We start from the raw sequence: 14,954 nt of genomic DNA, 5'->3' as shown, positions 1-14,954 counted from the left end.
ATAAGTTCTATTATTAAGCATTAATAGAAATGAAGCTTTATTGTTTTTAGAAAGCAGTAAGTTTTATGTGTATTTATCTATGAATGTATATGAAGTCATTGTAATGGAAACGCAGAATTGCTGCAAAAATCTCGAATGTGTTGAGAATTATTTAAATATATAAATTTTGTACATTTATGTCTTCTTGATCGCCTATAATTAAAAATACAAAAATGTCTGAAAAAGTGTATATTGACTTAAGACGAATCTACTTAAATTTGATACGACTGGCATTTACAAAAGTAATTTTGATTGAAACTAATATAATGATCTTACGGTTAATGGCATACAATAAATTAATCCATGACCATCCCCTCGCAATGAGTATTTAAAATTGATTACCCGTGCTCGTAAAAAATTTAACGCAATACCAAAAAATATTGATTTATTCTAAATAGTTCCTAACTTATATTTTTAGGCAAGTTTATATATATATATATATATATATATATATATATATATATATATATATATATATATATATATATATATATATATATATATATATATATATGTGTGTGTATATATATACATGCATATATATATATATATATATATATATATATATATATATATATATATATATATATATATATATATATATATATATATATATATATATATATATAATACATACATACATTTAATCGCAAAAAAACACATAAATTCTTACTTTTTTGAAAAATATTGTGTATTTCCCGGATTTATGAATTACAAAGATGATAATAATGTTTATTGTTACGTCTTTAGTAGGGTTTTTTTTCATTTCCTTTATTTAGTTTTGAAGTTATAGGAGCTTTGCTTTAGTAGCATGTTTTGCTATAACTAAACATCACTTCTAAAGAAAAAGTATGTGTTGCTTTAAATTGTTTTAACAGTAGAAAAGATAATTGTCATCTGAACAACACATCTGTTTGCAAAGCAGCGCTCAAGACAAAATTTAAGTCGTGATGAATGTGTTGCAGTTGCTACTCCAATGAATATATACATATATATTTCTCTTAGTTATTGTGGTTTAGTTTATTTATTTAAGCGTTTTTCTGACAAAAATGTCAAAACAACACAATAATGCTTTTTTCTTGTTGCTTTTCAAGCAATTGTTATTTTTATTTCATTTAAGTTTAAGTTTGCAAAGATTCTATTAGGTTTTATTATTCTTACCAACAATTCTTTTACTAATCTCTTTGGTTATCTAATTAAAGGATTTTTTTTGTCTTGATGGTTTTGATTTAACTTGCTTCCTTAGGAACCTCCTTTAAACAACTGAGAACAATTTAATCAATAAAAATTTTTTGTATTTCTTTTTTTTACTGTAAATTAATCCGTAAAATATTTGGAACAATATTTGTCACTTTTTGAAATGATTTAAGTTAAAGATTTAGTAAAATGACTTTTTATTGATAACTCCTTAATTTCACTCGTCAGTTCAGATATAACGAGTGCTGTTACCTGTCGGCGCTCAATCGCACACCTAGTGCCAATTTCTTCTTGCTTATCTATATTTCCAACATTTGGAATTAAAAATCTAACTTCACTAATTGAACTTTTCTGTCAATAGGAAATCGGAATCTACATAATAGTCAACTTACGATGAAAACTGAAACTGCCTTGGTGATCTATTGGTAAGCAGTCACCAGGAGACCGTTGCGTTAAACCGTTTGGTTTTACAAATCCAAGTGGATAGGCATTTTGTTCGTTCAATCTGGGACAGTACCATTTTGTAGTGACCGATTTAGTCAAACTGCTGCTTGACCATACACTTGCCAGAGTTATTAAGTTCAGTGCCGTGGCACTGATCGAGTTTGGATATTTAAGAATATATTGTCTATCGGAATTTAGGAGGAAGATTATGCTTCAAAACCACTGCATGATTTACCGCTGCAATTACTTAAGTGTCTGACGATCAAACAGTAACCAATCTCATGCTTCTTCGCCATAGAATTTTTCTAAGATTCGCCACTGGCACTAATTCGGCTGTCAGATTTGCATTCCAACGCAACTAAGTACATTTTTTCTACCGTTCGAGTTGTCTACATTACCAATCTACTTTCGGTGATCGTATTTAGAATGCTACATTACAATGATTTAAATTTAAATGAAACAAGAACTTCCTATGCGAAGGAGATTTGCCTGATTACCTATTCAAAACTAAGAATGGCTGAGTAAGCTAAATTGATATATGATACGACTGATGCATCAGGTTTATAGAGAAGTAGCATTAGAACGATTCGTGGTCAGCAAAAGAACCAGATCCGAACGGTGTAAAAGATCTGAGGAAGTCAGAGCCCACTTAAACGGATCTCTCATATTAAAACTAAAAGTGGCTGTATGGTGAAGATGAATAAATATTTAAAAAAATATAATAAAATACAAATGATCTGGATTTGCCAGTTGAGGATTATAAAGAGACTTATAAAAGCGAAAAGAAGAAATGGTTCTTTCAAGAACATTTCCAATCAGACAAGAAAAGTCTGCTTTAAAAATGTTTGCAAATGCTATTGCTGTTAATAATGATCTAGTACAACAAAGTATTGATGAAATACATGATGATCCTGAATGTTTTATCAAAGCTTTAAGAGTGACTATGACCTATTACTTAGAAAATAATACAATGACAAACGTTAAGCTCATTTAGAGATATGAAATGCAAAAAGCTAGCATTTTGAAGTGGGATGTTGTTGTTGAAGGTGTTGATTTTTATTGTATAATAGAAGTGAATTTAGACTGAGCGAACTTAAAAGAGTTATATGATGCTCTGGCTGATCATATAATTGAGAGCATTGCTAACTCCCATGGATGTGGTAGAGGTTGTTCATTTTTATCATTAACATGTCTTAAAATCCATACTGTCAAAAACGAGCCAGTTAAAGGTAACTCATTTTACTGGCTCGTTTTTAACAGTCCTTTCTGGAAAGGCAATAATCATTACGTATCAATATCTGTCAGTGGCAGCTTTCACATTTAAAACAGTCGGAAAGATTGAGTTATATTCTGTCAGCCTAAATGGAAAAATTGTCAAGAGTAAAACAGCTAGCCTAAAGTGGTAGGCTTATGTAGTTAGCTTTTGAACTCCTGTGTATAAGCTTGGATTAACTGCTAAAAATCACGATCGAGAAAGTTATACAAAAGCTTTAACCAAAACTGCAAAGCTCTGTGATGCTAAATATCTATTGGATTATTACAATCAGTCAGATTATAAAGATGATAATAGTTTACTTTTAAGAAAAGATTTCTGTCCATATGAATTTAAGACAACTATTGAAAAATTAGATAAAAATAAAGTACCATCAAATGAAGCACTCAACTCAAGACTGGTTAATATTGTTAACGAGAAAGATATATGTTAACGAGAGAATAATGTTAACGAGAAAGATTAGAAGCATTCCCACAGAGTATGGAAACCTTTTAAAATGGAAACTCTTTGAGTATAACATGACTTTTAAAATCAACTAGATGAGTTACAATCACCTGATGTTTTAGAGAACTTCAGAGACGTATAAAGCAAAACACATGGCCATGATCCTGCATGGATTTAGATTGCTCCAGGGGTGTTGGTCTTAAAACAATTGCTGTCAAACAAAGTTTAGTTAGTGACCTTTTTATCTTTCTGATGTTTGAATAAACGATCAACATCTGTAACAACGAGCAAAGAGGTTAGCCGCTTTACCGAACTTTTAATTCTAACAATGTCATCGATGAAAATCTAATATGTATGCATTTGAAAAAGACAAAGCTGGTATTTATTAAACCAGTGCATCTAGGTTTTCCCCTTCTTGATTTGAATAAGACTTTTATGCTTTAGTTTCGTTGTAATTACAAAAAATACTAACGGCTTGATCTGTGAGACAGAGACTGATAAGTTGTTGCAAAGAGATTTCTTCAGTTGTTGGAAGTAGATTTAATGCAAGCAAACTTCCAATAAACTATCCAAGTGGATGTAGTAGTTTCAAACATGACGGAATAGGTGAGATCATTAAAAAGGAAGTTTTTTTTGATATTTAAAGTGTATTCATTAAAAATATTTGATGGAAAAGTATGAAGGTAAATAAAAGTATAAAGGTGTAAAGGTTCTAAAAATGACATGAACATTTGAGCTTGGAACAATGGGCAGCTGGTGAGACATCTGTGTTCCAATCAGTTTAGATCCGTAGATGGATCATCCTGCGGGATCATAACAAAAAAAACGTTTTATAGAAAATATTTTGAGTGAAATTTGAAAATACTAACGGAAAAGGAAAAGGTAATAGGTCGGTATTTTGCATCTTCATCAACTTATGGATCAATAATAAGGATCTCTTCGATCTGTCCGATCAAAAAGCTCCTTATTAAATATTGTTAAATTCACGGAGTTAGGATTTGATGGTTGAATTTTTTCTGATTTTTATGGTTGGATGATAGTTGGATTTTTTATAACTTTTACATTGTTGGTTTATGGCTGAGTTACAGTTTGTTCATAGTTGGTTTAAGGTTCAAAAACTAAGATGTTTAAACATTCAAGTAATGCGTATCCATTTCTTTAGGAGCTATTTTTACAAAAGTGCTCATAAACTATAGACACTAAAGAATCAAACTTGCCGCTTTTTTAAGTATAAGCCACGGACCTATAAGAGATGGACGTGCAACCTATTGTTTTTTTTGCGAACCTTGCTCGTTGCGCGTTGTTGCAAATCTTTTGTTTTAAACAATAGAAATTAAATTATACTAAAGTCTGTCAGATTCGTCGAAAATTTTTGGTCTCGTCTAACCAGTCACATCAACTTCCTTTTAGTTATTTAAGATAACAACAATAGAATCAAGTTTTAAGCTTAATTTTATACTGCTAGATATTCTTAATATTTTGAGAAATAACGCTGATGATAATATAGAAATTGAGATCATTTACTTAACTACTTTAGTACATGTATAACTATAGATATAAATAATACAAAATATCAACTTGTTTTGTAGCAACCTGGGGCACAATGGTTTCCAGGGAACTACTCCACCTACTATATTGCTGAAGACTTCCAGTTTATGAATATTATAGAATTTTCTATTTTTATGTTTAACAACAGAAATATATAAAGTTAAGGATAAATAACTTATACATAAAATGTATCAGTTGTGAAAGACAAGTAAGGAATGCTGCCAGTAAAGCAAACAATATGCTTGCAATATTAAATAATACTTTTTGGTATAAAGATAAGTATTTTATGAAAATGCTTTATTGGACCTACGTTAGACCTCATTTGGAGTTTGCGATTCAAGCTTGGAATCCCTATTATAAAAAAGATATCAAAGAACTTAAAAAAGTTCAAAGAAGAGCAACTAATACATTTTAAGACAGAATTAAGACATCTGGGATATAATCAAAGACTAAAAATATTAGATTTAACAACTTTAGAAGTTCGAAGGCTAAGAGGTGACCTTATACAACAAATAAATTATATAAAGGTTTTAAATCTATTGATATGAAGAGAGTCCAGATAAAAATGTATTCAATCAATACACCAGGTCCAGCATCGAATATTAGAGGTTATAAACATCGTGTTGGATCAGAGTTTGTTAAAAATTGTTTAAGTAGACAACACTTCTTTACAGACAGGGTTGTCTTTGGATGGAATAATTTACCGGAATTGGTAAGTATTCTACATCAGTCAAAGAGTTTAAATCCAGACTTAAGCTGATTGACTTGTAGATAATATTTAACAAGAAAAACAGGTTGCAGCTAAATTTTTAGACAACTATTGTGTTGGCTGTCATAGATATTGCCTGGCGCTCTATCTCAACAGCATTTGAATTATTATTGTTAAAATGAATGTAAATATAATAAAGAAAAAAAATAACTTGTCACAGTTTTAAAGAATTTAGCAGCCAATTTATGACAAACCACAAGAATAACTAAGTATTTAATTTTAACATAACATGATTTACCAGCTGTATATAAACCAAATTTTATTTGACAAAAACTGATGCGTTATTATGTGCCTCTTATGACAAATGAAATATATATGAAATATGAAAAACGAAAACATGAAACATCTGGCCGCATTTTGCAAGATAATTATAAATTTGAATAACTTTTTAAAAGGTTTTGCATTGTCAAATGAATTAGTAAAAATCCCATTAGAAAATAAACCTACTAAAAAATAATGCATGGTGGAATATATTATAATAATAATATATTATGGAGCTTATAGAGTAGCCAAGGCAAAAAATGGCGACATGTCGGAAAAAATACTCAAAAAATACACAAGATTAGGCCTGGTGAATGAAGGACCAAGGAGTTTAATGAAACCAGAACTTGACAAAAAATGTTATTTAAACTTTTTTATATTTCGCTATTCTTTTTTTAGTCATTTTAAAATTATCCTTACAGGTCTATTTTATCATTGACGGAACTTTGTTTACACGAAAAAAGTTGCCAAATTTAAAAAGGTTCATCTTGAAAAAATGATGAAAATCTGTTCGTGCCGACAACTAATTTCCTTTATCTTGGTGTAATTTGTTTAGTAATTTGTCAACGCGTGAAGTAGTTACTTTATCCTGAACAGTCTTATTAAACAAATGATATAAAAGTTTAAACTAATACCACGTGATCAGAGTTTCTGTTTTAAAACTGTGGGCAGCCATTTTAGTAGATTTTTTTGTTGACGGGTGGAAATATAGAGTTTGTCGGAAACTCGCATAGCTCGCTGATTTCTGCGGCCTCTTTGATGTAAAAGAATCAGTTGCACGTCCATCTCTTATAGGTCCATGGAATAAACTTATGAAAAAAAAAAACAAAAAAACCTAGCTTTATTCTTTACGCTTTTTGAGAAATGGTACTTTTCAGTTAACAACTCGTTCACAATCAAAAGATAAATACCTAGACGATAATTCGTCTGACTATTTTTTCCCGTGAACTTTGGGAAGTCAGACGAGAAAACTTTGGTTTTTGCGCTAATGCAATTTTTCATCTATCGGAACAAATATGTTCCTGCGGCTTTTCTTTGATCTTAATGAAATATCTTAAAGTTTCGGGGGGTTAATCTCACGTTACGCCAAAATTTAGTTAATTAAATTATCAGTGCTATTCAGCAGCAGTATAACAAAAGAAAAAGATAATTTAAAGTATGCTTTTAAAAAAGTTTGTGATTTATTTCTTATTAAACTTCTGAAGGATTACGAAAAAGAAGCTTTAAAAGCTCTCAAAACCTGCAAAACGTAATTATATTTCGCCATTATTCATTTTTTTAAATAACCAAAGTTTACTCGTCTGACTTCCCAACGTTCACGGGAAAAAAAAGTCAGACGAACTATCGCCTAATAAATACCAAGCGAGATATTAAAACGAAAAAAACGGATTGTAAAGCCTTGTAGAAGGCAAGCGAAAGTAAAACCAGTATTGTCCAAACTCTAAGTGATATTTGAGTCGAGCAAAGACTTATAAGGATCTCAAAGGTTTAGAAAACAGCGATCTCGTTTGTGGAAAGAAGATGGGTCAGAAGAGACTAGTTAGGACTAAAGAAGTAACGATCAAAATGTGAATGATTCTTTTTAACCACAGAATGTTTAGCCACATTTTTATGTAACCATAAGTCGAGGTTTAGAATTTATGTTAGTTTCTTTTCTCGTAACAGCACTAGTACATAGAAAATTTTTAAATGTTTACATCATACAAAAGTTTCAGGTTTAAAATATTTCTACCCGAGGAGGGTACAATAAAAAATTTACAACAAAAAATTTAGATGTTTGCTTTAAAAACCTTTTTATGTAAACATAAGTCGAGGTTTAGACTTAATGTTAGTTTCTTTTCTCGTAATAGCACTAATACATAGAAAAATTTAAAATGCTTACATCATGCAAAAGTTTCAGGTTTAAAATATTGCTACTCGATGAGGGTGCAATAAAAAATACACTAAAATAAAAATTTAAAAGTTTGCTTAAAAAAAACTTGTCAATACAAAAAAAAATTATCAATTTATTAGTGGCGTTACGTTCTCACCATATTCTCCATCATAAGTTCCTGGTGTCCAATAGCTACATGCCACATAGACGGTGTTATCATTATAAGCACGACCACATCCGAGTTTTGAAGTTGATTTCCATACCACCTGAAATAATCATTTAGAAAAGAATAACAAATTGCGCATATAAATTGCGCATATAAAGTTACAAAACATTGGAAAATTATCTGTGATAATTATGTATAATTTGATATGTAAAAATAATCATTCAGTTTAACATAGGGTTTTTGTTATTCCATCAATAACTAATAATCAGAAATTAGTCAGAAAAAGTAATATCGTAATATCGGTTTGAAACGAGTTTAAAATGATTTATATCTTTAAATATGTAAAATTACGAGATTGTGAGAAAACATGCGCAGTCTCACACACATTCTGATATTTAGTAAGCATCTGCTTATCGTTATCGAAATATCGAAACTAACCGATATTTTTTACGATAATGGGTTTCGATATGAATTGGAATGATCCGATATGTTTCGATATGGTTCCGATAAAATATCGTTTGGGTTACGATATGCACAATATCATTATCGCTTTTAGCGATAAATATCGCATAATTTATCGTTAAAAGATGTATAACGATATTTTTTGAGTTTCGATATGTATCGATACGTTCCGTTAAAATATCGTTTGGTTTTCAAAACTTTTCAATATTTTACAATATTTTGTATTAGATTTAACTAAATGTTAAGTTAAGTTATTTGCAATATATTTTCTCAATTTATTGATTTTCTCAAAATATTGATAAAAATTAATAATCGCCTATTTTTTAATGCCATTTTTTAGATTAAGTTGTTAAAAATAGCTCAGGCGGTTAGGAGAACAATCCAACTGTTTGTTTTTTTAAATAAAAACATACCGTCGTGAGACCTAACAAAGTCCTATGCTTTAAGAAAGTCCTAAATTAAAAATTGACAAATTTCGTATATATAAAAGAAACATTTGCGGAAAATAACTCTGTTGTTTTATCTTGATATCTAGTTAGACAAAATGACTAAATTTTTTTCTCTAAATGTTTATTTTATGTATACGAAATTTGTCATTTCTTAAATTAGGACTTTCTTAAAGCATAGGACTTTGTTAGGTCACATCACTGTAAGCACTCCAAAAAATTTTTAATTTTTTAAAAAAAGAAAAAGTTATTCTTTAAATAGTCGTAAGAATTGTGGTTTATTCGATTAAAACTCATTATTAAAGTCCGCTTTTTTAATAATAACTTATGTAATTAAAATATCGTTTAGCTGAAATGTTGCCGCTAATTGTAGCGAATGGAAACTTTCGAATCCGAAATTTCTGCTTCAACAACCTTTTACTTTTTCTGTTACGGTTCAAACCACTACACAGTGGGCCAGAATTCACTTTTACTGGACAAAACTAGTAACTCGTTATAAAAAAAAAAAATTTTATAGCCTTTTTTTCACTGCTTTTTTTTTGCTTTTTGCTTTTTGCTTTTTGCATTTTTTTTGAAAACAGTCCGTTTCCTCTGTGAGTCCTCGTTTTCATTCCATTTCCATTTTTTTTGACGTAAACGATACCTCTTCCAGTAATTTTGTCGATCACAGTGGACCCAAGCGAAGAGGCAACCCCACCTAATAAGCTATTAGCAACCACTGGAGCGGCTCGAGCTGCAAGCATTCCCAATAAAGGCAAAAGAGTTCCAATAAATCCTCCTTTCACATTTGCGTTGTGTTCCACTTGAGTTTTGCTCATTTTAATGGTGACTCCAACTCCTCGATGGAGAGCGACCACAATTTTTCGATGTTGACTTTCCGTCACAAGCAAAACGTCGTTTCCGTTAAAATCCTCTCTTGAAATCCTGATGCTCACAGGCTTGCCTTCCATCATTAATTTTTTTATTTTTTCGATCTGCCCTTGAGACACATTTAATTTGACACTAACATATTTAATTTGACACTAACATATGCACATTTTTTAAATGCCAAAATTCTCGAATGTGATAACGGATCGTGATGTCCTCGCCACCAAAGTCGATTAAATTTCCATTTTGATCGACGATGCGAGTAATCATCGTGGAAATTTCGGGGACTTTGACAAGGAGGTAAACCAAATGGGTGGGTCTTTCAATGATTTTAAAACCTGGACCCACGTCGGTATAAAAGGAGTAAATGCAATTTAATTGTGAGCCGTTGATATATGTTGACCCAATGACGTTGTTGACGATTCTGATCGTGTTGACGCTTGAAATTCTGACAATGTCGATTTTTGTGAATTCCAAAAGTGAGGCGATGCTGTTTTCAACGTTCAAGTCCATCAAATAATTCATGTCAAGTTTGATGGTGGATTTTAAAGTGTTTGAATTGGATCCGATTTTGATGTTTTCTGGAGAGTAGCTGATTTTATTTCTGGTAACGTAGCTTGCACTTTGAGACGCGTAATTTTTTATTGTGTTTGAGACGGACTTTTACAAGTAATTGTTGATGGCGATGATGTCGTAGCTCCCGTCTAGAATGGTAACGTTTTCCCAATTGCCTCCGTTGTTCATGCTGTACCGGAAATAATTGTTTTTGCTGGTGGTATTTAGAAAGCTGTTGTACGTCTCCAGACCGAGAAAAGCCATCTCATAAGTTTTCCTTTTTTCAAAAACGATTTTGTCTAAAAATTCTGTTATGATTACGTTGGAATTTCCATCCACGTCGATGATTATGCCTGACATTTTTTAAATGGACGAAATTTTTTTAAAATCATTTTTTTCAATGACCTCTTGTCAAATCCTCTTCGATATTTTCCATCGTATTTTTTTGATGACAAATCAATCACTGCAAATCCGTGAGGTTGAGACCAGCAATGTCTGCAAGATTTTTTGAACTCTTCTTTCTTCATGTTGCTCGTTACATGGTCTCGATAAATATGGTCCACATTTTTTTGAATCTTGAGGAACCAGACAAATGAAATTGGTGTTTTCTCTGATGGTTTGTCTGGGGAGCATGAAATAATTTTGTGCCAGGTAAAAGCAGTCGACGTTGGAGTGTCTTCATCGGATGTAATATTTTTCGCACTTGTTTTGCTTGGTGAGTTGCAAATCGCCAAAGATCATTAAATTGTTTTTGGTCGAATCGAGATCATCAGGTTCAGGCACATAGTCAGCCGTTTCGAAAAACTGACACTCCATGTCCTCGTTTTCGAAATATTTTTTGAAAGGTCGTCGATGACGCATTCAGGGTTTAAATTCAATTTTTCCATTTCGTTTTGTACCTTGAACAAATCGAGAATAATACTTTTTGGCAAATTTTTTTCGAACGAACTTTTCAGTATTTTGTACTCGGGTTGGAAAAGAGATTTTCCAAAAACTTGCAAATGGTTGTAATCCAACCATCCAGGTCTTAACAGCAAACTGAGAAGCAAAGTTGTTTTCCCACAACCTGATTTTCCAACGATGATTCCTCGAATGCTTCTCGATAGAAGCTTGTTGTTATTCCTTTTGCTCTTTCCCATATTCCATGACAAATCAGCAACTTCCATTTTTTTAATATAAAAACATTTTTTTAAAAACAAAAATATGTACTGCGTCAAATGCAAAAGTAAAACAGAAACGATCCATTTGAGAAACGAAGTCTCAAAAAACTACAGAAATATGATCAAAGGAACTTGTGACGTTTGCGGAACGACAAAATGCAAGTTTTTTCCTTTGCATGAATCATTTCAAAAAGGGGGAGACTTGGTGGAATCAATCAACAAATTTTCGAAAAAAATAAAACTTCCGTGGGCTAAATTCCCAGGAGAAATGCACATTCCAGGAATGAATTTTGCAGGACCTGGCACAGACTTGGACAAAAGGCTCACATCCACCAACATGTATCAGGAATGGAGCAAACCGGTGGACAGAGTGGACAATGCAGCATACCATCACGATTTGGCTTATAAATATTTCAACGACGTTCAAAACAGAAATTTGGCAGGTCAAATGATGCTTGAAGAAATGAACTCCTTTCCAAACCCCACTCAAAAAGAAATCAACGAAAGAAAACTCATCACTCCCATTATCAAAGCCAAAGCCAAATTCGGACTGGGTGTCTCTGCGAAAAAAAAAAAAAAATTCCCAGTTTGAAATGGACGGATTAGCTTGCAGAGGAGCTTCACAAACCGGTGATTCATCATTTCAAAAAAAGAAAAGTGTTTGTGAATGACATCGATGAAATATGGGCTGCAGATTTGGTCGACATGCGCTCTTTTTCAAAATTCAACAACGGAGTAAAATATTTGCTCATGGTGATTGACGTGTTTTCAAAGTATGGATGGATCGTTCCTTTAAAAAGCAAAACTGGCATTGATGTGGCTGAAGCGCTGAAAAAAATCTTTAAAAATTCTTCGAATTTTCACGGATCCAAAGGATCTGAAAAAAGAAATTATGCCGAAATGTGGGTGGACAAAGGAAAAGAATTTTATAACAAGCACGTGAAAGCGCTGGGAGTGCAATTATATTCCACTGAAAACGAGGAAAAAAGTTGTGTTGTTGAGCGATGGTACAGAACGATAAAAGAAAAAATGTTCAAATTCTTTTCTGCAAACAACACCAATAAATACATTGAAGTTTTGGACGAAATGGTGAAAAATTACAACAACACAAACCACTCTTCCATCAAAATGACTCCAGTTGAAGCCAGCGATGAAAAGAATAAAAATAAGTTCTGGATGACCCTGAATGGAAAGATGCAAACAGAAAGACCAGAACCAAAATTTTCAATGAGCGACAAAGTGAGGATCACAAAAAAGAAGTCCAATTTTGAAAAAGGGTACACACCGAGATGGACTGAGGAGGTATTCACAGTGTCAAAAATTCAGCACACGGATCCACCAACGTACAAAGTCACCGACGCCAACGATGAAGAAATTCAAGGAACTTTTTACGGACAGGAAATGCAAAAGACCCATCAAGACATATTCAGAATTGAAAAAATAATTCGCCGAACAAAGAGCAAATCACTGGTCAAATGGAAAGGATATCCAGACTCGTTCAACTCCTGGGTGGATCATAAAGAATTGATCCTTTTGAAAAAATGATTTAAAAAAAATTTTCTTTTCTTTTTAACCGATAATTCGCTCTCATATTTTCTCAATTTTCTTTTCTTTTTAACCGATAATTCGCTCTCATCAAAATTTTCAATCGTGGTACGATTGAAAATTTTGATGAGAGCGAATTATCGGTTGGAGAAATTTATTCAGCAACCAAACCAATTTAGTACCAAAAGATTCCGCTTTTTTATGAGTACTCTTTTGGAAAAGGTCCTATCATTTTGAAGACTCCCGTTTTGTTTTCTCTGGGTGTGTTTGAAAATTGCAGTTTTGGAACGAAAGAACTGAATGGATATTCCAATTCCTTTCTCATTTTCAACGAAAAAAACGGAATGAACGAAAAAGAAAGAAAGTTCATAGAGGTGACTAAAAAAATATCAAAATTTCTTCGCGAGAAAGTCAAGGAAATGATGCCCACTTTGAAAAAAGGAGGAAGAACGAAAAAAATCATGACGGAAGATTTGTCCATTTTGAAAAAAAAATCAGATAATCCAAACGCAGCACCCAATTTATTCGGAAAGTTGTTCACAAAGAAAAACGAAAAAAACATTGAAGTGCCTTCTTTGTTTTTCAAAAAGAAAGCGAAAGAGTTTGTGAAAGTGAATCCTTTGGAATATGTTCAACAAAAGTGCCACGCCATCGCCTCTTTGAAAGTTGAAGGTGTTTTTGTCCGAGCGCAGATCGAGTCCATTCAGGTTAGAATTCCCGAAGTGGTCATTGCAAAAAATGCATCTTCAATTCAAAGCATCATAGGTGACGATTTGGATTTGGAAGAAGTGGAATCTGATGATGAATTGTGAAATCACGCAAAAAATGAAAATAAAATGATTTAAAACATTTTCTTTTCATATTAAAAATGCACGCCCCTCACAAGTTGTATAAAAACAGCGCCTCAGCAGAAATTCACAGTTTTAATTTGAGTTTGGAGCATTTGAATTTGCATTTGGGACATTTGGAGGAATGAATCAAAGAGTTGGAACGAAAAAATCCGAAAAATATTATTGCGGTCAAAAAAAAGTTGGATCATCCCACCTATTTCAACGTTAACGGACAGCACGAGAATTTTGCTCAGAAGGACATTAGATTTGTTGCTCTTTCTTACACTCAAATCTCGTTGTCCGTTGGACTGAATTTGGAGAAAGGAATTGCTGTCGTCACTTTGACTAATAAAATTAGCGATCAATTAAAATACCACAAAAACGATGTTATTTTTTCAGAGTCTGTGGATGACATCGTTTTGGATGTGAGCAACAACAGTCACCAGGACGTCATCGTCAAAAAAGGTGAAATGCTCTGTAAAAAAAATCTGACTTTGTTAAAAAGATTTAAATATTGAAAAACACTGAAAAAATTTACCCAGTTCTTCCAACAGCACCATCTGATGGAGGTCACATTTATTGACTTCAAAAAATAAGCGAGATCCAAAAAGAAATGGAGGATGAAAAAGTGAAGAGAATGGCTCTCAGCAAAAAATACCATCGAGCTGCAAAAATAATTCGTTTCGCAGATGATGGGTTGCAAACGATTTGCATTGGTTTGGGAATTACAGGAATTGCACTTTTGTCAACCGTCGTTGCCACTCCAGTTTCGATTGCGTGTGAGGGTGTTGCTGTTGGAATGGGAGCTTTGTCCATTTTCGGAAATCAACAGAACAAAAAAATGATGCTGAAGGCTGAAAAGCACGAAAAATTAAAAGTTCTTTCCGAGTCAAAATTGAACACCATTAGCGATCACATTTCAAAATCGCTCATGGACGGATTTGTGAGCGATTCCGAGTATGAATTAATTCTCAGCGAGCTTCAAAAATTTAAAACCATGACTGAAGAAATCCGAACAAAGACAAAAAGCAGCATTGACGAATTGACCAAAGAGTCGTTGATCCAAAAAGGAAGA

The 14,954-nt window shown here is 32.4% G+C and overlaps 1 protein-coding gene across 1 annotated transcript in view; it reads right to left on the bottom strand.

The window, feature by feature from the left end:
• Positions 1 to 14,954, bottom strand: part of LOC149893399 (uncharacterized) — a 30,750-nt gene that overhangs the window by 3,058 nt on the left and 12,738 nt on the right. Inside the window, exon 2 of the mRNA XM_090099130.1 lies at positions 7,998 to 8,114. Coding sequence (XP_089955256.1) covers positions 7,998 to 8,114 — 117 coding nt within the window. The remainder of the gene's footprint in view (positions 1 to 7,997; positions 8,115 to 14,954) is intronic.

This window comes from Hydra viridissima, unplaced genomic scaffold, assembly GCF_058129835.1.
Source record: "Hydra viridissima isolate aposymbiotic clone 2 unplaced genomic scaffold, HvirCarnegie_v1 scaffold_1, whole genome shotgun sequence".
Classification (NCBI taxonomy): Eukaryota; Metazoa; Cnidaria; class Hydrozoa; order Anthoathecata; family Hydridae; genus Hydra; species Hydra viridissima.
The sequence above is the reverse complement of the archived record's forward strand: the minus strand, read 5'-3'. Positions and strand labels throughout refer to the sequence as shown.